Source organism: Triticum aestivum, chromosome 4D (assembly GCF_018294505.1).
Source record: "Triticum aestivum cultivar Chinese Spring chromosome 4D, IWGSC CS RefSeq v2.1, whole genome shotgun sequence".
Lineage (NCBI taxonomy): Eukaryota > Viridiplantae > Streptophyta > Magnoliopsida > Poales > Poaceae > Triticum > Triticum aestivum.
In genome coordinates this window covers 510,547,028-510,571,794 of record NC_057805.1, presented here as the reverse complement: position 1 = coordinate 510,571,794, position 24,767 = coordinate 510,547,028, and the positions used below count along the sequence as shown (strand labels likewise).

At 49.7% G+C, this 24,767-nt stretch overlaps 8 protein-coding genes across 8 annotated transcripts; 4 read left to right on the top strand and 4 right to left on the bottom strand.

Annotated features, from left to right (window-relative positions):
- The first annotated feature begins 2,415 nt into the window (after positions 1 to 2,415).
- LOC123099181 (protein NRT1/ PTR FAMILY 7.3) lies at positions 2,416 to 5,167 on the top strand. Its single transcript, XM_044521344.1, has 5 exons — positions 2,416 to 2,578; positions 2,678 to 2,855; positions 3,226 to 3,443; positions 3,534 to 4,099; positions 4,204 to 5,167. The coding sequence occupies exons 1-5, from the start codon at positions 2,573 to 2,575 to the stop codon at positions 5,030 to 5,032; spliced, it is 1,797 nt and encodes a 598-aa protein (XP_044377279.1). The 5' UTR covers positions 2,416 to 2,572; the 3' UTR covers positions 5,033 to 5,167.
- A 623-nt stretch (positions 5,168 to 5,790) lies between these two features.
- On the top strand, positions 5,791 to 7,236 carry LOC123099182 (ribose-phosphate pyrophosphokinase 1). Its single transcript, XM_044521345.1, has one exon. It carries the CDS (start codon positions 5,827 to 5,829, stop codon positions 7,006 to 7,008), a length of 1,182 nt encoding a protein of 393 aa, XP_044377280.1. The 5' UTR covers positions 5,791 to 5,826; the 3' UTR covers positions 7,009 to 7,236.
- LOC123099183 (uncharacterized) lies at positions 7,000 to 10,508 on the bottom strand. Its single transcript, XM_044521347.1, has 9 exons — positions 10,210 to 10,508; positions 9,947 to 10,074; positions 9,783 to 9,854; positions 9,529 to 9,674; positions 9,317 to 9,431; positions 9,166 to 9,246; positions 7,989 to 8,126; positions 7,595 to 7,682; positions 7,000 to 7,405 (listed from the first exon to the last, which is right to left on the bottom strand). Exons 1-9 carry the CDS (start codon positions 10,403 to 10,405, stop codon positions 7,227 to 7,229), a joined length of 1,143 nt encoding a protein of 380 aa, XP_044377282.1. The 5' UTR covers positions 10,406 to 10,508; the 3' UTR covers positions 7,000 to 7,226.
- On the top strand, positions 10,467 to 11,439 carry LOC123099185 (phosphatidylinositol N-acetylglucosaminyltransferase subunit P). The gene is made up of 2 exons (XM_044521349.1): positions 10,467 to 10,981; positions 11,096 to 11,439. Exons 1-2 carry the CDS (start codon positions 10,588 to 10,590, stop codon positions 11,251 to 11,253), a joined length of 552 nt encoding a protein of 183 aa, XP_044377284.1. The 5' UTR covers positions 10,467 to 10,587; the 3' UTR covers positions 11,254 to 11,439.
- A 99-nt stretch (positions 11,440 to 11,538) lies between these two features.
- LOC123097206 (pectinesterase inhibitor 12) lies at positions 11,539 to 12,201 on the top strand. The gene has a single exon (XM_044518925.1). The coding sequence runs from the start codon at positions 11,539 to 11,541 to the stop codon at positions 12,199 to 12,201; it is 663 nt and encodes a 220-aa protein (XP_044374860.1).
- A 142-nt stretch (positions 12,202 to 12,343) lies between these two features.
- LOC123099184 (probable pterin-4-alpha-carbinolamine dehydratase, chloroplastic) lies at positions 12,344 to 13,373 on the bottom strand. The gene is made up of 2 exons (XM_044521348.1): positions 12,720 to 13,373; positions 12,344 to 12,590 (listed from the first exon to the last, which is right to left on the bottom strand). The coding sequence occupies exons 1-2, from the start codon at positions 13,270 to 13,272 to the stop codon at positions 12,496 to 12,498; spliced, it is 648 nt and encodes a 215-aa protein (XP_044377283.1). The 5' UTR covers positions 13,273 to 13,373; the 3' UTR covers positions 12,344 to 12,495.
- Positions 13,374 to 14,417: 1,044 nt separating this feature from the next.
- On the bottom strand, positions 14,418 to 16,802 carry LOC123099180 (putative casein kinase II subunit beta-4). Its single transcript, XM_044521343.1, has 5 exons — positions 16,556 to 16,802; positions 16,212 to 16,436; positions 15,983 to 16,092; positions 15,666 to 15,831; positions 14,418 to 14,979 (listed from the first exon to the last, which is right to left on the bottom strand). Exons 1-5 carry the CDS (start codon positions 16,680 to 16,682, stop codon positions 14,846 to 14,848), a joined length of 762 nt encoding a protein of 253 aa, XP_044377278.1. The 5' UTR covers positions 16,683 to 16,802; the 3' UTR covers positions 14,418 to 14,845.
- Positions 16,803 to 17,806: 1,004 nt separating this feature from the next.
- LOC123099178 (calcineurin B-like protein 1) lies at positions 17,807 to 22,040 on the bottom strand. Its single transcript, XM_044521342.1, has 8 exons — positions 21,598 to 22,040; positions 21,407 to 21,489; positions 19,812 to 19,868; positions 19,594 to 19,702; positions 19,461 to 19,513; positions 19,161 to 19,241; positions 18,939 to 19,051; positions 17,807 to 18,195 (listed from the first exon to the last, which is right to left on the bottom strand). Exons 1-8 carry the CDS (start codon positions 21,686 to 21,688, stop codon positions 18,132 to 18,134), a joined length of 651 nt encoding a protein of 216 aa, XP_044377277.1. The 5' UTR covers positions 21,689 to 22,040; the 3' UTR covers positions 17,807 to 18,131.
- Between the last annotated feature and the right edge of the window lie 2,727 nt (positions 22,041 to 24,767).

Below are 24,767 nucleotides of genomic sequence, written 5' to 3'. Positions count from 1 at the left end.
GTGTTTGATTTTTTGATGATATGTATGTTGTGATTCCCTTAGTGGTGACATGTGAACGTCGACTACATGGCACTTCACCGTATTTGGGCCTAAGGGAATGCATTGTGGAGTACTTATTAGATGATGGGTTGCTAGAGTGACAAAAGCTTAAACCCTAGTTTATGCGCTACTTCGTAAGGGGACGATTTGGATCCAAAAGTTTAATGCTATTGTTAGATTTTATCTTAATACTTTTCTCGTAGTTGCGGATGCTTGCGAGGGGGTTAATCATAAATAGGAGGTTTGTTCTAGTAAGAACAACACCTAAGCACCGGTCCACCCACATATCAAATTATCAAATTAGCGAATACGAATCAGACCAACATTATGAAAGTGACATGGTGAAATTCCCGTGTACCCTCAAGAACGCTTTGCTTATCATAAGAGACCGTTTTGGCCTGTCCTTTGCCACAAAAGGATTGGGCTACCTTGATGCAATTTATTTACCGTTACCGTTACTTCTCCGTTACAAATTATCTTGCTATCAAACTACCTGTTATCGACTATTTTAGTGCTTGTAGAAAATACCTTGTTGAAAACCACTTGTCATTTCCTTCTGTTCCTCGTTGGGTTCGACACTCTTACTTATCGAAAGGACTATGATTGATCCCCTATACTTGTGGGTCATCACGCGCCTCTTACTTGGAGGGCCCACTTTCATGCAACACCGATGGTATGCTTCTTGCGTGCCCATGGATCGATTTCCTCAGATTTTCCCAATGGTTCATGTATAGTGCAGTTGCTAAAACCGCTATTGATTATTGATCGAAGAGGTGTCTCGATCATGTCTGCATGTTCTCGAACCCATAGGGTCACATACTTAATGTTCGGTAACGCTTGGATAGTAACGGGATGTTCATAATGGTGAGACCGAATATAGTTGGGAGTCTCCGATCGGATGGGATCTGGGATATCACGAGGAGCTTCAGAATGGTCTAGAGATGAAGTTTCATATAAGGAAAGTGGTTTTCAGTGTTCCGGAAAATGTTTGTGATTTTTCGGTATTGTACCGGGAAGGTTCTAGAAGGTTCTGGAATGGGGTCCACCTGCATGGAGGGACACACATGGACGTGGGTAGTGGGGCAAGGCTCCACACCCCTGGTCCAGGCGCACCAAGATCCTCCTTAAAAGGAATAGGATCATATCCCGAAGGGATAAGATCAAGATCCCTAAAAAGAGGGGATCACGATCGATGGGGAAGGAAGGAGGGGATTTCCCTACCCCCCCCCCCTAAAAAGAGGAGACCAAGCCTCTCAGCCCCCTCCCATGCCTATATAAAGGGGGCACAGGGGCAGTAGCCCATCCATCCCTTGACGCCTCCCCTCCCCGTTACTCCTCCCACCTCTCTGCAGCCGCTTGGCGAAGCCCTGCCGGAGCTCTTATTATGTCGAGATGTCTGGGGAAGAGTATGTCGGTTAAAGTTAACGGAAGATTGAAATGTGGTGCATTACATATCTATTATTACGTAACTATCCACCCTAGACATCTCGACAAAACAAGATGACGAGAAATCGAACATTCTTCTTATATTGTGGTGATGTATGTATCTCCTTTTACGAAACTACCCCCCCCCCCCCCCCCTAGACGTCTCGACAAAATAAGATGACGAGAGATCGAATGTTCTTATTATGTATGGGTGCATTACGTTTCTCCTTTTACGAAACTATCCACCCCAGACGTCTCGACAAAACAAGATGACGAGAGATCGACCGTTCTTATTATGTGTGGATGCATTATGTATCTCCTTTTATGAAACTATCCACCCCAGACGTCTCGACAAACAAGATGATGAGATCGACCGTTCTTATTATGTGTGGGTGCATTACGTATCTCCTTTTACGAAACTATCCACCCTAGACGTCTCGACAAAGCACCCCGACCGCAAGCCGCCAATTGGCCGACCAACACCTATCATTGATCATTCAGAAAGTAAGTCGGTTAGTGGTCGGCCCCGTGACGCTCCCACTTTGTCGCCGCCATAACTTGAACATGATGGGCAAAGATTAGGAGTTCCTCACCACCGACATTATTAGCCGATGTGAAAAGTAATAAGCCTAACATGGAAAGTATTCACCGCGGGGCCATTAAAAAGAAATCAAAGCAAGAGGGGGGAGCGCCGCTTTAATTGTGGAAATACAGGACAAGAGATAGAGGAGATATCTTGATACTTTTTCTTTGAACATTATTATATCTTGATACTATTAGTGATGAGAAAAGATATGACAATTGGCAGTGCAATTAAGAGGGTGAGACCACGTTGCATGCCCAGGCCTGCCCTCCGCCATGCGGTTTGGCACTTTGCATTGCAACACACCTGCCACCTACCTGGCATATCATCCTGGCTGGCCATGCATATACATACATGAACACATAAATAACACACACCAACATAGTACATCATCAACACCCGAACACATTGGCATGGATACAAACTCCAGGAGATATATATAGGTGCATCTATCCTCTGACCTTAAGAAGAGAGGAGGGGTGTGGAAGCACAAGCGCAAACAAGAGTGTGTTTTCCCCTTCCATCATGGATGTATGTGGATTGTAGCTAGTTTCCCTTTTTCTTTTCTCCTCGTCTGTCTTGCACCATCAATCATGGATGACTGATGTACTAGTGTATGTATATGTGCAGATTGCTCAGGAGGATGAGAGGGATCAGGGGCAAGACCATGACCATGTTATCGTGGTCGCCGGAGATCAAGGGGAAGGAGAAGGCGAAGAGACGACGATGGATGGGTCGGTCGATTGGAACGGCAGCCCGTGCCTGAGAGCCAAATCTGGTGGATGGCCTGCCGGACTCCTCATCCTGCGTAAGTATAGTAGCATATATATCTTCTTCCTTAGATTAGATTCATCCCAATTCCGAAAATACTCTTACCTAATTAGCACCAATTATATGTTTCTTCTACTATAATTGTACTGCTATAATTCAGCGATTTCTTTTGTAAATACGGCCGGTATCTTAATTACTCACTATATATACGTGATGACCACACAAGAGTAGTGGAGTGGAATCCTAAGCAGATCTGCCCTATTTATTAGTAGTTGTTAGTAGTTTTTTTGTTTGCTCTGGAGGAGGTATATATATAGCCAAAACTAAAGTCAGACCTGCAACCACCGTGGCTTTGGCCTGGCATAACAAACATATGCACGTCACTCATGGATGCATGCAATATGCAGTAAACCAGGCGCTTGCGACGATGGCGGTGAACGGCGTGAGCATCAACCTGGTGACCTTCATGAGGGTGGTGATGCAGCTCGACAACGCCAACGCTGCCAAGTATGTGAGCAACTGGTCCGGCACCACCTACGTCTTCTCCATCGTCGGCGCCATCATCGCCGACTCCTACTGGGGAAGATACAAGTCCTGCATCATCTTCCAGCTCATCTTCCTCGCCGTAACTACTCTTCTTCTTCTTCTTCCTTTTCTTTTTCTCCATGGCAACTAGTTCTCAGGCATTGATATGCATATACTGATTGGTTGACAGGGACTGGTGGAGCTCGCCATATCCTCCTATTTCTTCCTGCACAACTTCAGCTGCGAGTCGGAATCGGGTGACACCAAGACCTGCAGAACACCATCGGCTGCGGAGATAGCCATATTCTATGTGGCCATATACAAGATCGCGCTCGGGAACGGGGCCTACCAGCCCACCAACACGACATTCGGCGCCGACCAGTTCGACGAGGAGCACACCAAGGAGAAGAGGTCCAAGACGGCCTTCTACGGCTACTTCTTCGTGGCCAACAACCTGGGCAGCCTGGTGGCCGTCACTTTTCTCACCTACATCGAGGACAAGGGGAGCTGGGCGGCCGCCTTTGTGATCTCAGCGGCGGCGTCTCTTCTCGGCCTCCTCCTGTTCGCCGCCGGGACCAAGAGGTTCAGGCACTTCATGCCCTGCGGGAACCCTGCCGCGACCGTGGGAAATGTCTTGGTTGCTGCAACGAAGAAGAGGCACCTCACCATCCCAACCCAAGTGGAAAAGCTGTATGAGTTGGATGGAACTCACAGCGTCAATGGGGGCAAGAAGATTGCACACACACCAGGATACAGGTAACCCAGCCCAATATACTCTCTTGTACTTCTACGTACCTTGTATGTATTGCTCAAATGTTTCTGCCATGTACATAGTTATGTGGTGTGTTTACCTTTTGCAGGTTTTTGGACAAGGCGGCGGTGATCGAGGACCCATCCATCCTTCTACCGGGCGAGCAGCCAGCATCCAGGCCGCGGCGTCTCTACACGGTCACTCAAGTGGAGCAAGTGAAATGCATCCTTCGACTCATTCCCATATGGCTCTGCAGCATCATCTACTCCACCACATACTCGCAGATGTCCTCGGTGTTCATCGAGCAAGCACAGGCCATGGACAACACCCTCAACAAATTCACGATCCCCGCCGCGGGCATCGGCATCTTCGAGATCATCGGCGTGACATCATTCGTCTTCATCTACACGTTCTGCATCGCCAAACCCCTGTCGAAGCGATCAAAGGAGCCAACCGAGCTCCAGAGGATGGGCATCGGGCTCGTCATATCGACCGCGGCGATGATCGCGGCGGCGCTGGTGGAGCGGCAGAGGCTGAAGCACGCCGACCACTACCGCCTGAGCGTCCTCTGGCAGATCCCCCAGTACCTGCTGATCGGGGCGTCGGAGGTGTTCATGTACGTGACCATGACGGAGTTCTTCAACGACCAGCTCCCGGACGGCATGAGGAGCCTCGGCAGTGCAATGTCCGGGGCGTCCATGTCGGCCGGGAGCTACGCGAACAGCCTGATCGTCTCGCTGGTCATGGCGGGCAGCCGCAGCGGGGGCCAAGCCGGGTGGATACCGCAGAACCTCAACCAGGGCCATGTGGACAGGTTCTTCTTCCTCATCGCCGCGCTCAACGCGGCTGACCTGGCGCTCTTCGTGCTGCTCGCCAAGAGGTACAGGGGGGTGGCGAAGCCCGCGGCGGCAGTGGTGGCCGTCGGGTCGATCAAGTGAGCTTGCTGTTGTTGTATGCATAGTAGAGTACATGTACAACCTGCTGGAACAGTAGTGCATGTACAACCTCCACCTGGGACAGTACACCAGGTGATGATAAATAAAGGCCATCCGGCCGGCTGCTGTCTTAGTGTTTACTTGTGTCAAGAACTTGCTTTATATAGCCTCCTGGAACTGCAAGAGAACACAGCAACCAGGTGGTGAAAAAATAAAGGCAATCTGATTGCATGGAAACTCTAGTTTTTATGTATGAACTTATATATGTCAGTGGTGGTTGTGTACTTTGCTCCCTTTGCAGTAAGACCAGTTAAGAAGATCAAACTGCATATAGATAGATGGAAGTGAAGGAGCTATGCACATGGATTTTGTAAAAAATCAGAGGGTTGCAACATTACAGGGTGAAATTGAGAAGCTGAATTTGAAATTTGCATCACTCAGAACAAGGTCAGTAGAGTACCTGCAGGCGGCGCTTGGACGACGCCGACCGTCATGCCGGAAATGCACGTGGCGGCGGCGGCCTCCCCGGACTCCTGTGGCCGCTCGCCATTCTCTCTGTGTTCCTTTTCTTTTTTGAGACATTCTCTCTCTGTGTTGCTCTCTCTTGGTCTCAGTAGGAGGAGCCCAGAAAAAGAAAAAGTGTGAGGAGCCCGGCAGGCTGGAAGTGCCGCATTCATTCATGGGCTTCGCAAGAGGAGGCAAAATCCCGTTGCGTGGCGGCCCACTAACAAAGAAGGGGAAAATTAATCCACTCTCCCTTATCCAGACGGCTCGGCTCTCCTCTGCTCTGCCATGCCATGATGGCCTCCGCCTCCATGGCCACCTGCTTCTGCTCCTCCTCCTTCTCTCCCCCCGACCTCGCCGCTGTCCATTCACCGCCATCTCCTTCCCCCTCTCGCCGTTTCCATCGCCGGCGGTGGAGCTGCAGGGCGAGCAGCACCGGCGGCACGTACGACCACAACCCGCTGCTACAGCCACCTCCCGACCCACACTTCCCGCTGCGCCTCCCCGTGCAGGACGGCGGCGGCAGCAGCGGCAGCCGCCTCCGCATCTTCTCCGGCACGGCGAACCCGACGCTGGCGGAGGAGATCGCCTGCTACCTCGGGCTCGAGCTGGGCAGGATCAAGATCAAGCGGTTCGCGGACGGGGAGCTGTACGTGCAGCTGCAGGAGAGCGTGCGCGGGAGCGACGTGTTCCTGGTGCAGCCCACCTGCCCGCCGGCGAACGAGAACCTCATGGAGCTGCTCATCATGGTGGACGCCTGCCGCCGCGCCTCCGCCAAGACCATCACAGCCGTCGTGCCCTACTTCGGCTACGCGCGCGCCGACCGCAAGATGCAGGGCCGCGAGTCCATCGCCGCCAAGCTCGTCGCCAACCTCATCACGGAGGCCGGCGCGCACCGCGTGCTCGCCTGCGACCTCCACTCCGGCCAGTCCATCGGCTACTTCGACATCCCGGTGGACCACGTCTACGGCCAGCCCGTCATCCTCGACTACCTCGCCAGCAAGACCATCTGCCCCAACGACGTCGTCGTCGTCTCGCCCGACGTCGGGGGCGTCGCCAGGGCGCGCGCCTTCGCCAAGAAGCTCTCCGACGCGCCGCTCGCCATCGTCGACAAGCGGCGGCTGGGGCACAACCAGGCGGAGGTGATGAACCTCATCGGGGACGTGAGGGGGAAAGTGGCCGTGATGGTGGACGACATGATCGACACGGCCGGGACGATGCACAAGGGCGCCGAGCTGCTGCACAGGGAGGGGGCCAGGGCGGTGTACGCCTGCAGCACCCACGCCGTGCTCAGCCCGCCCGCCGTCGAGAGGCTCTCCGGCGGCCTCTTCCAGGAGGTGATCATCACCAACACCGTGCCGGTGCCGCCGGACCAGCGCTTCCCGCAGCTCACCGTGCTCTCCGTCGCCAACCTCCTCGGCGAGACCATCTGGCGCGTCCACGACGAGTGCTCCGTCAGCAGCATCTTCCAATGAATGATGATACATTCATTCATACATGTACATCATCTTACTACAACATCTGTTCTGTTTTGTTCTTCAGAGGGCAGAGGCAAAAGAAACCACCCGACATTCATCGACGACATTGCTAACTAATAATGCTGACATAAAGAAGATCCCTACGTGATCATCGTGTCATCTACACACACTCATCAAAGATATATTCACCGTGATTGGATTGATTGGTTGATTGATTACATGAAAGGATTAGTTGCTTCTTTGCTAGTTGAAGAACAAAGCTCCTTGTCTCTGCTGCTGCTGATGCTGCTGCCACATATTTCTTCAGCAAGTTTGATGGCGCCGACGCTGCCGCTCCTTGTCTTCCCTGCTGCACCTTGCAACTTCTTAATCTTCCCACTCAGCGACCCGCTAGCTGCAATAATATAACATCCAGTTGCTATTCAGTGACTATCTTACCCATGCACACACAGACAATCGTTTAAAAAAAAGAGTAGCAGCAACAAATACTGTGGTAGGAAACAGCAAAGGTATTCACTAAAATTGCTACCGGCTGATACTTCTAATCCATGAACAAAGGTGCAGGGAGGAGGGATGTCTGTACCTTGCCACTCTAAGACAACCTTAGCCTCTCCCTTGATTACTTTTGGATACTGGTCTATGCGAGAATCTTCCAGTAGCAATTCTTCCACCTGTGCCAAGATTCAAGTTCGGTAACGGAAAGGAAAATTAGTTCGATCGCAATATATGGAGAGTGTCATGCAAGTTCAATAAGGAAAGTAAATTGGGTTTGATTGCCGTATATGGAGAGAGTCAATGTCCCTACAATTGCTTCATATGCTCACATGTATATGTCTTGCATTTGATAGTAACAATAATAAATCGTACACAAAATGGTAATTCTGTCCAACTTTCCATCATTAAATTTGGATAGTGCTAACCAATGAGTAAAAATCAGCGGCTGCATAATTAACTGAGATATGTTGTAACAGAAGTACCTTCTTCCACAACAAAGTGTTCCGTCTCTCTCGGGTAGACAGTAGATGGTCACGCAACCAGGAGGTGACCACCCAAGGCTCGCATTCAGAGTTGCCAGCCTTTGCACTTACGGCATTATCTTCAAGGATCTCACATACCTGCAAAATTTCAACACAAGTTCATGAAAGCAGAGAAGATGTAAATGCAACAGTAAATAATTCCCAAAAAAAACTTTCGATACACATAAAAACTGTACACGTTTCTCCACTTCGACCACCCCCTCACACAGTCACACATGCGGGAGGGGTGCTAGAGGAGCAGGTGGAGGAAGTGCTAGTAAAGGACAGGACAGACCCAGTAATCGGGGAGGGATTATATGAACCTAGTCTTACCCCTGCAAAGTGCAATGCAGAGAGGCTGGTTCGAACCCAGGACCTCTTGGCACAAGTGGGGAGGACTTCACCACTGCGCCAGGCCTACCCTCTGAGGAAATGCTAGTAATTGCACTAAAATGAATGCTAGCACTATAGCCACTCAATCAAACGTTAACAGATAAAGCTTATATCATGTACATTCTCTTTGCCATTTATCAATCCATGTAAATTTAATCTAACCATCGTGGTGAGTTGAAGTATACTTGTTCAAATAGTGTGTTGCAGAAGCATAGGGGCAGGGAATTTCCGTGTCGGGTTGAGGATAGTGATAACGTAGTTGGAGCAATACACATGGATATATCAGTAGAATCCAAATTCAGATAAATCAAATGTGATTGAAATGGTTTATATCAAGTCTTGGATTAATGATTCAAAATATGCAACAAAGGAATCATATAAAACTCTGAAATGTATTAGTACTGGGGACTGCAGGTTGTAGCAGGCAATGAGAGCGCTGAGAGATAAAACTGTACAAATTACCAAGCAGTAAACTACTACAGGCAGCCGTGGTGTAGAGGTCATTGTCCTTTGTCCGCTGTTTCAGGGATATAGTGGGAGTGGGGATACATCAGATAATTTAAAAACAATGACTCGCAGCCTATTGTTAGTACTGTGTTTGCCAACAGTAGATCACACTGCACAACATGCTGCATTTACCACTAACAGATTGCATTGCATCATTGTAATGCAGACATCTGGAATAAATGATACTTCATATAATAAACACCTGAAGGAATGAAACAGCAGAGTAGGAAAATCACACCTGCTCATATATTTGCTCGGCTCTCTTTGACAATGCCCGTCTCTGGTAAATGCTCCATAGAATCTTGAGCAGTCCTGCAGACTAAGGTTTTATCATCATTTGAGCTGCGTTGATTAGATGGATGTCTTAGATAGTAAGGTTAGAAGCATACCAGGACACAGAAGGTCATCACGAAGACGATATTGCTAGAGACCCATTGACGAGCTTGACAAGACAGGGGCCTATGAAGCTCCGCGGCCAGCTCTGGACATTTAAACGCTTGGACTCTAAATGGAAGAAATTTAGAGGGATTTCCCGACATCTGTCAAGGAATCTAATGACATGTACCGCATTGAGGGTAAAAGAGGTTGTGATGACGCATACTTGTCATAAGTCGACGTTGTCTCCAAGAAGCCATGTGCGCTCTGCAGCACCCTCTCTTTTACGACCTTGATTCCATCGTCGCTTAGGCGGGCAGCATCCTTGGATAACAGCTCGTCAGCCATACTTGAGATGTCATGTTGTTGGAACTGACAGTGAGATAACAGAATAATTACTAGATGATGAGGGCTATCAGTGTATTCAACAAGTGCTGCATCCATCTCAGTATAGTAGTACTTGTGACAAGAAGCAATTACCAAGATCTTGCCGCCTTGGCCGCATAAAGCGTGGGCATGCTCGTCGCAGATCCTGTGCTGGAGCAACTCTGACTGCAAGTAGGTTGTGCAGAGGTTAATAATGTGGATAATCATGTGGATGTAGGCAAGAAAAATGGGGTCAGGTCAGGTCAGCAGGGCAGTACGATCTTGTTGGCGGTGTGGGTGAGCAGGCCGTCCTCCACGCACACCCTGCCGCGCTTCTTGAACCCCTCGACGCACCGCAGCTCGCCGTCGACGCACCGGCCGTTCTCCGGGCAGGGCTCGCACGAATCTGCTCAAGCAAACACAGCACAGGATTAACAAGGTAGGGATTTGCTTCTCATGGTAAGTAGTTGAACTTCTGCCGTCGAATTGAATCAAGCAAGGGGGAATTCTGAGCTTGAGCAAGGGGGGATCGACGACGCACCGTAGGGGTCGTCGGAGTCGCAGAAGGGGGCGGGGCGGCGGTTGAGGACGCTGCAGGCGGCGGCGACGGCGGCCGCGATGGCGAGCACGGCGAGCAGGCGGAGGAGGTCCTGCGCGCCGGCGGGGAAGAGGCCCGGCGGCGGCTCGGCCAGCGACAACCGCGGCTCCGGCCTGCTCCTCCCCTGCCGCCTCGCCATGCTCCTCCGCTGCGCCCTCTCCTTCTCCTCCGGCCTTTTTCTTCCTTGGCTGGCCGGTTAAGGGCCCATCTGAGCTGAGGCCCGCTCGAGATCAAGCCCACCGCACAGCCCAAATAGCCCGTCTCCCTCTCGCCTGCTCTGCATCTCGACGGAAGGGAAGGGAGCGGGGCGGAGCAGATCGGATGGATCCGTCGGCGGCGGCGTCGCTGGTGGTGCGGAGCCCGCGGCAGACGGTGAGCCTGCTGCGGAGCCGGCGGCCGCAGTTCGGTCGCCCCGAGCGGGAGCGGCAGCGGAACCCGAAGCGGGGGAGGGAGCCGGCGGCGGGGCCCAAGCCGTCGGAGGTGTACGGCTTCGTGGGGTCCATCACCGTGGTGATCGCGACGGCGGTGTACCTGGCGTGGGCCTACACGCCGGAGCCGGCGCTCCGCTCGCTCGGCATCACCTACTACCCCACCAAGTACTGGGCGCTGGCCGTGCCGTCGCTCGCCATGGTCGCCCTCGCGCTCTCCCTCCTCGCCTACCTCGGCTCCAACTTCGTCGCCACCCCTGCCCCCACCTCCTTCTCCACCATCTTCGGTAACCATTTTCTATGGCGACATTGATTGATGCGCTCAATTTGCTGGTTAATTTGCTCATCTTGCATCCATTTGTTGTTGCTTATTGATCATTTACATCCATCCATCCATCCAGACGAGTACAGCCGCGAACGCCCCGCCGCCGCCACCGTGCCGGTTGATGCCGCAACGGCGCAAGAAGATGAGGAGGAAGAAGAAGCGGAGAGGCCGATCGAGCCCATTTCGGACATCAGCATCCATCACATCAACAACCTCATGTTTGGTGATCACTGACGACCAGCTCGCATCAATTCAGCTCCATTCCCCACCGTTGCGACGATTTTTCTGTGACTATGATAGCTGATAGTGCAGTGGTGCTGTTCTTCTTACAGTGCTTGCTCGCCAAATTCTGTTAAAGAAATATTTGTCTTGTAAGTATACTGTGATTTTTTAGCAAGAAAGTTCTTGAGCTTCTGAGTCTATACATAGCCCAGTGGTTGATAAATGAATTAGTCCAAAAATGGGGATTGGATACTAAGAAGCCATGGGCATCGGCAGGCAGGGCAGAAGCCTCCGACAATGGCTCCCCTCCGCTCTGCCATGCCAGTCTCATCCTTATTTAGCTTAGTTTGCTTCCCTCATAATTTTAACAAGTTATTTTTGGCAAACAAGAAGACTTTCGAATCAATGAAGACAGCGACGACGATGACGACGGCCCTCGCCGTCGTGCTGGCGGCGCTGGCCTTGATCATGGGCGCCCGCACCGTCGACGCGGCGGTGGCGGACACATGCAAGGCGGCCGCGGCCAGCGACGTGCGCGTCAACGTGGACCTGTGCATGTCGAAGCTCGGCAGCCACCGCGGCAGCCTCGAGGCGGCGGACGCCTGGGGCCTGGCCAAGGTGGCCTCGCTCGTCGGCGTCGACAACGCCAACCTCGCCGCCGCCGACATCAAGGCCCAGGAGGCCGCCGACCCCAACGTGCGCATGAAACCCGCGCTCGCCAAGTGCGGCACGCTCTACAAGGACGTGGGCATGTGCTTCGCGGGCGCGCACGACCAGATCAACAACCACGCCTACCCCGCGGCCAAGCAGAGGCTCGACGAGGCCCTGGCGCAGACGCAGCTGTGCAACGCCGCGTTCGCGGCCGCCGGCGTGACCCTGCCTCAGCCGCTGGCCCTGCACACCGTCGACTGCATCCAGATCGCCATCATAGCCGGCGCCATCACCAACCTTATCAAGTGATCTCTTCCTTTCTTCAGCGAGTACAGTTGAGTACAGTAGCATCTAAATAGCTATTGGCATGACGGTGAACTCGTTTCTTGACAATTTTTGTAGCTGTAAGTGTTGTTGTAATCGTGCCTCGCATTCGGAAGAACCCAACAAGTTGAGAAATCATTTGATTGGACAAAATGGCGACGCCATCATCATCATCAAACACTAGCAGTAGAGCTACAAACATGGATCCATTGGCTTTCCATGAAACAAAACTGTGTGTGTGTATGCAAAGAGGAGCAAGAAGAGGGGAATCTGCGGCCATTAGCATGCCCAGACCCTCTTCTTTGGGAGGAGATCTTTGGTCTTGATCTGGTCGATCCTCGCCGCGATGATGAAGTCGTTGGCGCTCAGCCCGCCTGCACAAATGTCAGTCCAATTCATATCAGTTCAGCTCAGTTCGCCGATGAATCCATCATCCATGGAGAAGCACACCACAGCAGCTCATTGCGGCGGAGCAGAAGAGAGAAGAGGCTACTGTAACTGACCTACGGACGGCGTGTAGAGCTGGGCCCTGACTTGGTTGGGCGCCTCGAACCGGAGCGCGGCGGGGGCGTGGCCGGCGCCGTCGAGCGCCTTGTTGATCCTGGCGACGAGCTCGTCGCCGCAGGCCTGGTCGCGGACCTTCCAGACGCACTCGAGCTTGAGCACGTCGGAGTCGCCCTTGCTGGGGAAGAGGAGCCGCCAGCCGACCACCTTGAAGAGCAGCCTGCGGGCGTCCTCCTCGGAGAGCGGGGCCGGGTCGGCGTCGAGCGGGACGCGGGAGAGGGAGAGCACGGAGAGCGTGGGGATGAGGATGCGGTGCAGCGTGTCCACGTTGCCCAGCGTCTTCTCCCCGAAGTTGCTCGCGATCTCCTCCGGGAACGGGTCCCGCGCGCCGAAGTCGCCCAGGATGTCCGCCATCGCCACCACCTTGCGAGTGCTCCGGTGACCGCTGGTGGTGCTGGTGGTGGTGCCGAAGAGGAGGTTCCGCATGGCGGTGGTGGGCTTGCCGGCGACGACGGGGAGGAAGGTCGCGGCCGGGCTGAGCATGAGCGCCATGGTGCAGTGGAACGGATGGATGGATGATGCGCGGCTGGGGGGAGCAATGGACGGAGGAGCTTGCTTCTTATCTGGCCGTCGCTTGAAGCCTTCTCTTCCTTTTATCACCACACAATTTGTTGGTTTCTTGCTTCTCGCCTCTTCTCGATCCAACGTCTAATAATACACGCTGCACTGCCCGGAGCAAGGATAATGTAAATGTTTTCCAGTGTTGACGGTCACCTCTTTTGTGTACTACTACCTCCGTCCGAATTACTAAATATATGGGTGTGGCTAGGTCTCAGTCGACTCAGACTTAACCAAGTCTCAGTCACGTGATATAGTATGTAAGAGGAAAAAAGAAAAACTGAAAAGAAATTTTCTGTACGAATCTCCATGCAAAATCAAAGAAAGAAAGTATCGACTAAAACATAACGAGGTCCCGGTCGACTAAGAGATGGCAAAACTGTAAATGTATCTAGACGTATTTTTAATTTTAGATACATGAATTTCTATGACAAAAAATTCGAGACGATGGGGGTGGTATAGTTCTAATTCTTTTCTTTTTCTGCGGGTGACTACAATCTAATTCTAGAAGTGCACGTTAACAGGTCATCTCCAACGGTATTCACCAAATGTCGTCCCTCGTCTGTCCGTGGATAACACGGGTTTGTCGGCTAAAACCCGGGTGCACTGATAAATATGGAATCTCATCATAATATTAAAGGACAAAACTCAACAAGTCAAACAACACGGCAATTCAAAATATGGTTGTGCACTGATGCCTTTTTGCATTATGGGGAACCATTCCCTCCTTATGTGGAACCACTCCTTGGCATTGCCGTCCATGATGCTAGCGTTGGCCAGCATGATCCTCGACTCCTTGATGATCTTCACAAGCCCAACTTGCTCGGTCTTGATTGTCGCCCTCTTTGCTTCAATGGTCACCTTCTCTCTCAAGTTCTAGCCATTCCCTCACCTTGGTCTCTCTAAACGGGCATGAAGATCCCGCACATTATTGTCCGTGACGTCTTGCTTAAGATGTACACCCTCCGCCCCACAATATAAGATCATTTTTCAAGCTATGTTAGCGTAGGACGGAGGGGGTAGAAAAGAAAAGGAAAAAAAAATGCATGTACATGTAACTTGAATTTCTACGAATCACATGCAGCAATACTCCGAAACACGACTTTCTCCAACAGTCTCAGCCGTCCGATTTCTCGTCACCACAGAATGAAAAGGTGAAATACATGGATACACAACAGATTCAGCAACATATGCCCCGTCTGGACGCGCATCCAAAGTCAAAACAGAGCAGATGCACAAACCAATTCCCATTTCACCGGGATCATATCGTCCGAATACCCAACATGACATGGCATGAATCTGGCAGAGGTTGATCAGAGCTCCTCGATATTTCTTTTCCAAAGAGCGGGCCTTCATACAGAAGAAAGAATGTGGCATAGTTGATTGGTGTCTTGTCGTCTTGAATCGGCCATAGCATTTTCCATGCCCAGCTATAGTGCGGGTCCTCATCATTCCTGGTGACATACTAGGCGAAACAAGCCCAAGGCAGTACGCCACCATGATACCGTCATGTTTTCTTGTGAACTTTGAAGCCGAATATCCGGGGAACGTATTGCTGTGCTGGCTTCTGTGGCTTCAGTTGTGAGTGGGTCATCATGAAAATATGAGGAAACGTCGTCCCAAAGTATGCTCCGTCTGTATCTGTGGGAAGACTTAAGGGGGCACAAAGATTGACTAACATAGGCGCGCTGCAGTTTGCAGCACACAAGAAATTGCACCTTGCATCAGTACTACAGATGCAAAAATATACTCCCTCCGTCCCATAATGTAAGACATTTTTGTAAGTTAAACTAGCTTGCAAAAACGTCTTACATTATGGTACGGAGTAGTAGTACTCATATCTACTTTAACAGAATGGGCAGTCCATAACAAGCGCCAGGGATGCAAAGGCCAAAGGCAAGCAAAGTAAATACCACTATTTACAATGTCTCTGCCCCCAGTGATGACAAGGCAGCAAGAGTTATTAACTAAAGGTGGGTAGTGTTATGTTGAAAAGGCACAATATCAATAACGGCACATCACTATTTCTAATCTACCAGATCAGAATATTTGCAATGAATAGACCTGTCAGTGCTTATCTAAGTACAAGATGTTTAAAAGGCAAGCAAAAAAAATGCCACTACTTACAGTGCATCAGCTCCATTGATGAGAAGGCAGCAAGACATTCATAAACAAAGATCATAAGTTCTTAATGAAGGCATAGTATGATGCTGAAAAGGCAGAACAGCAATAACAGCACATCACTATTCCTAATCTCACCAGATCACGGGTTTTGAAAATGAATAGACCTGTCGGTGCATATCTAAATTAGAAGTTCAAAAGGATACTGGCTTGGTGCTTCGATCTGGGGTAGTAGAGATCTTCGCATTTGGGACAATATATCTTCACGGTACTGGACCTAGGGATATCGGACTGCCCCATTGGAAGACAGGGCTGACCAGAGCAGGACACGCGGGGGCACCTTCCAAAGTCGCAGTTCTTGAACTTCTCCAGCTGAAGAAACATTCAGATTTTGGAACAGATCAGATCAGTGCAGTATAACAAGACCTGCTGCTACTGTGATTGATATCGAAAAAGCATAAACCATGCCGATATAATAGGAGTTCCCGCATCGAACGAACCATGGAAGTAGAAAGATGCTTACCATGGCAGCCAAGCCCTTGGTGGTCAAGATGTACCGGGCGTGGATCAAACCGTAAAGCATCTCCGCGGACGCGACAATCAGCTCATTCTGGTCATCGGCAAACACATCGCCTGCATATGTGAAGCATAGCTTGTGAGGATAAGAGCAACTTACTAGCTTAACACGACGAGTGAGAAGTGATTATCATCACAGTAATAATAGTTAAGGAGGTGAGGTGTAGGTAGGGTACCCTGGACGGGCTCGAGGTCGAGGATGAGATCGAGGGCGTGGTCGTAGTAGGGGACCTGGGCGCTGAGGCCGCAGAGGTTGAAGTCGTCCTGGATGTAGTCGTCGTCGACCTCGGCGAAGAACTCGTTGCCCCTCATGGCGCAGAACCAGTTGATCCAGAACGTGTCGTCCGCCTCCGAGGACCCGCCGGCGCTGCCCCCCTCGCTGCTGTCCGAATCCAGCTGCTCTGCCGCCCCCCCAACGCCCGCGCACAAAGACGTCAATTTTAAGGCACAGGAGAGGGAGAACCGGATGACGAGAGGGAAAGTAAAGCGACGGCGACGGCGACGGGTGTGCGGGCGATACCTTTGGGTTTGGGGGCGGCGGCGGGGGGCGGCTTGGGCTTGGCGCCGCGGGAGGTGGAGGGCGACGACCGCTCCGTGGCCGCCCGCAGGTGCCTGTCGAGCGCGTCGTTGATGCGCTTGCGGTCCATGGCCTGGCGCCGGCCGGCGGCTAGGGTTTGGTTTGGACCGACGGCGACGGCGACGGTGGGGGGAGGGGGGAGGAGTGATGCTGGAAGATTCTCCCTCGTCCAGTCCAGAGAGAGTGTGGGGAGCGGATAGATTCGGGTTCGGCCCAAAAGCGGCCCAGTAACAAAATCGGCGTTGTAGTGGACGTGCACGCTTTAGCACATACAGTGAACAAACTTGCTACTTGCCGCCTGTGTGCTGTCTTGGCGAGACACTTTTTTTTTGAACACGGTACAAAGGCAAGCGCTCATACATACGTGCATACACTCATCCCTATGAACGCACATACACACATCATATCCCTATGAGCACCTTCGAGAGACTGAGCCGACATATCATCTTGAGATTTACAAAGTCACCGTAGGTGCCTCGTCGTCGACGGGAACGTCTCCTTCCACTGAAAGCGCATCGCCGGAAATCCTGAAATAAATCCAGGAATAATGCGAGCATCAGGACTTGAACCCTGGTGGGCTGGGATACCAATGTCCCTTCAACCATTCAACCACAGGTTGGTTCACGGCGAGACATTCTTTGGAGTGGTGTGCGTGGAGTATCAAGTTCAACAAAATTCATTTCTTTACATTTCAAAAAATTCTGAAAAAATGCAGCAAGCATGGAGGCATAACCCGCATGTGTGTAAACTTTTAGGACAAAATACATTGCAGGACTGTGCAGAAAGCAGCCGAGGAAGAAAATCGGCATTGTAGTGGTGGGCGTGCGCACTTTTGCACTCATGCAGTGAACAACTTGCTTTCAGTTCAAAAAACAAGTAAACAACTTGCCTTTTATGGAAATTGGACCCACGAAAACCTAGCTAGAAATCGAGGAGATTCGATATGATTTGTTTATTTGACGAATAAATTCAGGCCTTTTCTCAAAAAGCAACCATGATGAAAGTTTTGGTTGGCCACGAGTTTGCAAGAAAATTGAACTAGAGTGAGCAAAATGGCAAAGAAAGGCCAGCCACTGTCCAAAGAGAGGCCAATTTTTTTGGTCATGTTTTCCTTTTTTTTTTGCTAAGGTGCATTTTGGGCACAAACCAAACATAACCATGACGATAAACGGCCATATGAGAACTCGTATCAGGGGGGCGGAGCAGGATTGATACAATTTGGATCAACATGACACGCCGCTGGAGAAACAAAAAAGATTGATTTCCAGGCGATACAATTCCATTCTGGCACTAACCTTGCATTTCACAACAAACAACAGCAGCAGCATATGGATGCAGTTCATATCGCGACAACTTGCCAATTTCTCAGACTACAACCCTCCCCTCACCTCTTAACCTCTTTGCATTATTGCTTTAGCTCTAACCAGAAAAAAATGACTCTCCTTGATATACTATTAGATGTACATGTCCTTCCCCTCTTCAGCGCAGGCCCTGTAAAATGTCACAGAAACCATGGCGCTCACGTCACGATGTCGTCGACCTTCGAGTTGAACACAAAGCTAGGGAATGTGGTCGTTATGTCCCTGCAATGAGAAGCAGCCATTGATTAGCCAACTGCATTCTTCAACTCATTACAGATCAACAACTCAACCTGGGCATTACAGTTAAATCAGTATGCCAGAGACCTGACTATGCAAGGAGGGCAGTCAAAATTAATAGCTTTTCTTTTTACCCCACAATTTTTTTAAACAGCTTTACTCCTACTAAAATAAGAATGTGCTGAGAACTGAGCAGTGCTCGGTTGGCTAGAGCAGGCGCACGTGAGCTCGCCCACCGGCGTTCGAGGCGCAGCCTCCACAGGATTCATCATTTCTGCCTAACGACGTACAGTTGAGGGAGGAGGGAACTTCCCTCATTAACCACGTATTAAAACTGAACTTGAATAAATTGCAGTTAAATGTATGCCAAAGACCTGACTGTCCAAGCAGGCAGAGAAAAATAAACAGCTAATAAATTAAGTATCTGCTTTTGGCAATCATATGGAACTAAGGTCAACAATGCATTACCAAGTGACAGTCTAACAGTTTTGCAAAAAAATCCTGCTCTGTTGGTCAGTAACTACTTTTAACAGCATGCTCGGTGCATAGATTGCATCAGCTACTTGATTCACTGGTGTGTGGTGTTCTATGATATTAAGGAGGTCTCTTGTTTTGAAACCTAATAATTAATTAATTCTTTACATAGTATTCCTTGCACAATGCTTGTTATTTCCTCTTGATATATACTCTGTTTTTCTTGTCTCCAGAAGCAGATATATGACACTTACTTTAGGTATGGAAGAGTCATTATCTTCATCAAGGAGGGATTTCGTGAGACAAAGTTCTCCCACTCTGCTCTATCTATTTTTCCATCCTGATTCACATCAGCATCTGAAAATGTCTGCCAACAATAACCATACCAGTCAATATCTGAACCCTTATGAAGGCTCCGGATTTAAGTTAATCAAAACTTGAGTAACAGCTCAGGTTTTGGGCTCAAATGTCCATACCTTGTCAAGAATTGACTCAATGGTTTCATCTGATAACCTCATCCCTGATTCACTCAGAAGAGCAATGAGCATCTGCTTGACCTGTACGGTGCGGCAGTAGAAATATGCCATACCATCAATGACAGAAGGATGAAGCACATCAAAATAAAACTTTAAACATCAGAGTCCAGAAATACGAGCAGATTAATTCTACTATAAAGTTCAAGATATTGCAATCTTCATGACTCTGTTAACAGGGAATAGAAATTAAAATTTGTGAAAGATGTGGCAAATAAATAAAAACAGAGTTTAAGAAATCACCTCTTTCCGTTCGATAAATCCTGTGTTGTCCATATCATATAGCTTGAAGGAAACTGGCAAGCAATAGAGATGTTCAGAAAGCAGAAATATGTTATCAAAATGGACAAAAAGGAACGTCATGATGGTAACCTACAATCAATTTTCTCTTCCATTGGAACGCTAGGGTGAAATACATTTAGAGCTTGAACGAAGTCAGCAAAGTCAATGACCCCCCTTTTCTTGACATCGAAGAGGTCAAATATCTGAAAGGTTCCTTAAATTCAGCAAGTTCATAGGCGAGAGCATGCCAACTCATAGTAGACAAGTACCAGAATTCAGAAGCATATTGAAGGTTGGCATGTCAAAACATACCCGGTTAGCAAAAATATTGTCCATCTTGCTCTTGAACAATGCAAGCTGGAACTCTTCCTGCACAACAGACAATACAGAGGCTGTTCAATATGATTGCAAGTTTAGATTGCTGACAGTACTTACTTCCGATGAACCATGTACAAAAAATCTGTGCTCCAGTTTTTCTCCACAATAATAAATAATGATATAATTGTTCTTATATGCATAAAAAAGACCTTGAATTCTGCTTACGTGATTCATGTGCAGCACAACTATGGAGTAGAAACTAAGCTAGCATGAAAGTTGAGTTTAATGGTGAGAGCCAGATATTTGGACACATTAGGTACATATACTGTACTGTGTCGTGAAATTGTCCTATCGAAAAGGACAATCTCATGAGCTGAGCTTTCGGCAGTGTACAGATGGCAGTTGATGCTTCAAGAAATGGAAACTATATCAAACTTTTTTTTATAATGAATCCAGAGCAGGAAACGAACACCTGACCCTCTTCATTTAGAAATATTCTAAACTGCATAAAATAAACGCCAGCCTGTCTTACAATTTAGAAAATGACTGTACTGTGCTGTGAAATTGTATTGTTGAAATTGAAAATGACTTTAGAAAAATAATGAATGTAGATCTGGAAACAAACACATCACCCTCTTGATTTAGAAAGATTCTAACTGCACCAAAGGGACGCCTGCCTGTCTTTCTAACAAAGTTATGAGGCCGGCACCAACCAGAAAACGGCAGTTTCCCTAAACAGGGTTTTAGAAAACGACCGGACCACAGAGCGGGTCCATTTTTTTTCAACACTGAAATAAATAACGTGTTTTAGCAAGAAAAGAAAAACATGGCAAGCGGGGCATGGATGAGGAGGAACAATGTTATGTGATAGGCATTAGGCCCAGTGTTAATATATTCTTGTGTGGCGCAAAACTCTGCCCTGTGGTGGAAAAAGGTGAGACCCGCCCTGTTGGATGACACGTGTCATTCACAAATCACTAAACATCTAATCTCTCCCCCCCCCCTCCCCCCCTGATTTCAGGTGGGGTAGGGTAGATGCTTTGTGATTTGTGAATGCCAAGTGTCATCCATCAGGATGGGTCTCACCTGCTAACCCGTGAGACTTGGTCTCATGGAATTCTTTTCCAATGTTATGTGATAAGCATTAGGCGCAGCCCACAAGGTTGTATGATGGTTGCAGACGCACATGATGCTTGCAAAATTTTCAAAACCATATATCAAAGTATTAAGAATAATGAGTGTAGATGAGGAAAGGAACACATGGCCGTCTTGATTTAGAAAGATTCTAACTGCATCAAAGAGACAAAGACACGCCGGCCTGTCTTTCACACAAAGTTAATGAGGCTGACAGTGACCGAAAACAACAACTTCCTTGAACAGAACAGGGCTTTAGAAAATGACTGGACCATGGTACCCTGAAAAAAGACCGGACCACAGGGCTAGTTGAGTTTTTGTGTGTGCAGCTACGCTGCAATTTATGATTAACGTGTTCTGTAGAGAATGAAATAAAACGTTGGCAAGCAGAGCAGGGCATGCACACAAGATTATGAGATTGATGGATGATTTGGTGTGCTGCTGCCTGCTACTACCTTGCTGATGAGGCCGTCGTCGACGACGGAGCCGCTGATGGTCTTGAAGAGCTCGAACAGCGCCTCCACCTCGCTCACGCTGACTGCAGCAGCAGCACAAGAAACGGAGAGAAACCACATGTGGTGAATTAATTAAGGTTTGACTAGTGGAATAGTGAAATTGGTAGGTGGTTGCAAACAAACATACGTACATGCGGTCTGGGAGGCGAGCTGCATGGGGTGGTCGTAGCCCGGGTAGCGCCGCCTGGCCCCGGCCGTGGCCGTGGAGTGGAAGCACCCCATTATCCTATTCCTATCCCCCCTCTTGTCCTCCTCCTCCGCGATTTTCGGAATGGGGGCGGAATCGCACGGGTCGCCGCCGCTAATGCTGGAACCCGCGGCGAGCCCGGGCGGAGCAGGCCGCTGATTGGGTCATCGGACGGCGGCGGCGGCGGGAGTGGGTAATTGGAGGAAAACAGGCTGCTGCTGGGGAGGGGAACCCTAGGTGGGTCGCTGGTCGGTGGGCGGCGGCAGGGCTGGAGGCTGTATACAACGGAGGGGGGCGGTTGCCGGAGGGCCCGCCGTCGGTCGCCGGCGCCGCTGGCTACAAGTTGTTTGGGGCGGGGCGGGGTGGGGTGGACTCCTCCTCCTCACTGTTGCGCTCTTTATATGCGGGCGAGGGAGGCTATGGAACGCGGTTGGTTGGTGAACGGAATCCGTTTGTTTCCTTCTTCTTTTTTACCGAAGAGAAGAGAAGAGATGGACAGGAGTTAATTCGGTTTCTTAGCAGCCAAGTCCCAAGTGTCTGTGCACCACCAAAACCAAAAGCAATGGGACGGTGGTGCGTCAATGTGCGGTGCAGTCAGTGCACGCGCGTTGGACCTCAGCTGGGGTGGAGGAGAGGAGACCCACCCTGGCGTCTACTGTACTACCAATGCATATGCATGCGTCATAATCCAAGCCAATACATTCCTTCCCAATTTACCACCTACGATCAATGCGCCCATACCTGGCAACATCTACTCATTTTCTTTGCGCCCTTTCTTTTTACAACCGTGGAATAATGGATCTTTGAAGGCCGATCCCTTCTACTTCCTCCCTCCATGTGGATATACAAGAGTTTGGAAATGGACAACGGGCGCACGTTGTAATTAATAACGCTTTCGCAAGTGGGACGTTGTAACGCTTCCGCTTCCCCCCTCTTTTAAAGCACGCTCTCTTTGTCCGTCTACGAATTCGTGTAGCCCTTCCGCTTCCCCACCTCTTACTAGCTACTCCATCTCCGTGTCTTACCACTCACTCTCCATGTCTAGGTGTGAATTGTTCCGTTCCCCTCCCCTCCCCGTCCCTCTTTTAGCGTTCACTCTCCGTGTCTGCGAACCCTTTGCGCTTCCCACTCTTTTTTTAACTCTCCCACGGTTTGATTCATATATACCTCCCACGCACATACACAAGGGCTTTGTCCTGCATGCCTAGTCAACCACGGATTAAGATTTCCAAGAACAACGAACGACGTGCATCTCTCACGTTAATTAGCATTCCCATGTGGAGGGGAAAGCATAAGGATGTCTTGCAATAAGGAATCTCTCAGATTTGGGTACCAAACCAGTACTAAAACAAGGGGGTTGTCTTTTAGCATGCCTTGTGTCCATTCATTATTTGAGCATGTCCAACCAAATATTCCGAATTTACCACATATGATCAATGCGCCCGTATCTGGCAACATCTACTCATTTTCTTTGCAACCTTTTTTTTCAACCGTGGAATAATGGATCTTTGGAGGCGGATCCGTTCTGCTTCCTCCCTCCATGTGGATATACCCACTCCCCCCACCTCCTCCGAAAGCCTCCGGTAGGGCATGCAGTGGGGTGGTTTCACGGATTCACAAGTTTGGAAATGGACAATGGGCGCACGTTGTAATTAATAACGCTTTCGCAAGTGGGACGTTGTAACGCTTCCGCTTCCCCCCTCTTTTAACGCGCGCTCTGTGTGTCCGTCTACGAATTCGTGTAGCCCTTCCGCTTCCCCACCTCTTACCACTCCATCTCCGTGTCTTACCACTCACTCTCCATGTCTAGGTGTGAATTGTTCCGTTCCCCTCCCCTCCCCGTCCCTCTTTTAGCGTTCACTCTCCGTGTCTGTGAACCCTTTGCGCTTCCCACTCTTTTTTTAACTCTCCCAGGGCTTTGTCCTGCATGCCTAGTCAACCACGGATTAAGATTTCCAAGAACAACAAACGACGTGCATCTCTCACGTTAATTAGCATTCCCATGTGGAGGGAAAAGCATAAGGATGTCTTGCAATAAGGATTCTCTCAGATTTGGGTACCAAACCAGTACCGAAACGAGGGGGGGGGGTACTTTGTAGCATGCCTTGTGTCCATTCATTATTTGGGCATGTCCAACCAAATATTCCGAATTTACCACATATGATCAATGCGCCCGTATCTGGCAACATCTACTCATTTTCTTTGCACCTTTTTTTTCAACCGTGGAATAATGGATCTTTGGAGGCGGATCCGTTCTGCTTCCTCCCTCCATGTGGATATACCCACTCCCCCCCACCTCCGAAAGCCTCCGGTAGGGCACGCAGTGGGGTGGTTTCACGGATTCACAAGTTTGGAAACGGACAACGGGCGCACGTTGTAATTAATAACGCTTTCGCAAGTGGAACGTTGTAATGCTTCCGCTTCCCCCCTCTTTTAACGCGTGCTCTCTGTGTCCGTCTACGAATTCGTGTAGCCCTTCCACTCCCCCACCTCTTAGCACTACATCTCCATGTCTTACCACTCACTCTCCATGTCTAGGTGTGAATTGTTCCGTTCCCCTCCCCTCCCCGTCCCTCTTTTAGCGTTCACTCTCCGTGTCTGCGAACCCTTGCGCTTCCCACTCTTTTTTAACTCTCCCACGGTTTGATCCATATATACCTCCCACGCACATACACAAGGGCTTTGTCCTGCATGCCTAGTCAACCACGGATTAAGATTTCCAAGAACAACAAATGACGTGCATCTCTCACGTTAATTAACATTCCCATGTGGAGGGGAAAGCATAAGGATGTCTTGCAATAAGGATTCTCTCAGATTTGGGTACCAAACCAGTACTGAAACGAGGGGGGGGGGTATTTTGTAGCATGCATTGTGTCCATTCATTATTTGGGCATGTCCAACCAAATATTCCGAATTTACCACATATGATCAATGCGCCCGTATCTGGCAACATCTACTCATTTTCTTTGCACCCTTTTTTTCAACCGTGGAATAATGGATCTTTGGAGGCGGATCCGTTCTGCTTCCTCCCTCCATGTGGATATACCCACTCCCCCCCACCTCCTCCGAAAGCCTCCGGTAGGGCACGCAGTGGGGTGGTTTCACGGATTCACA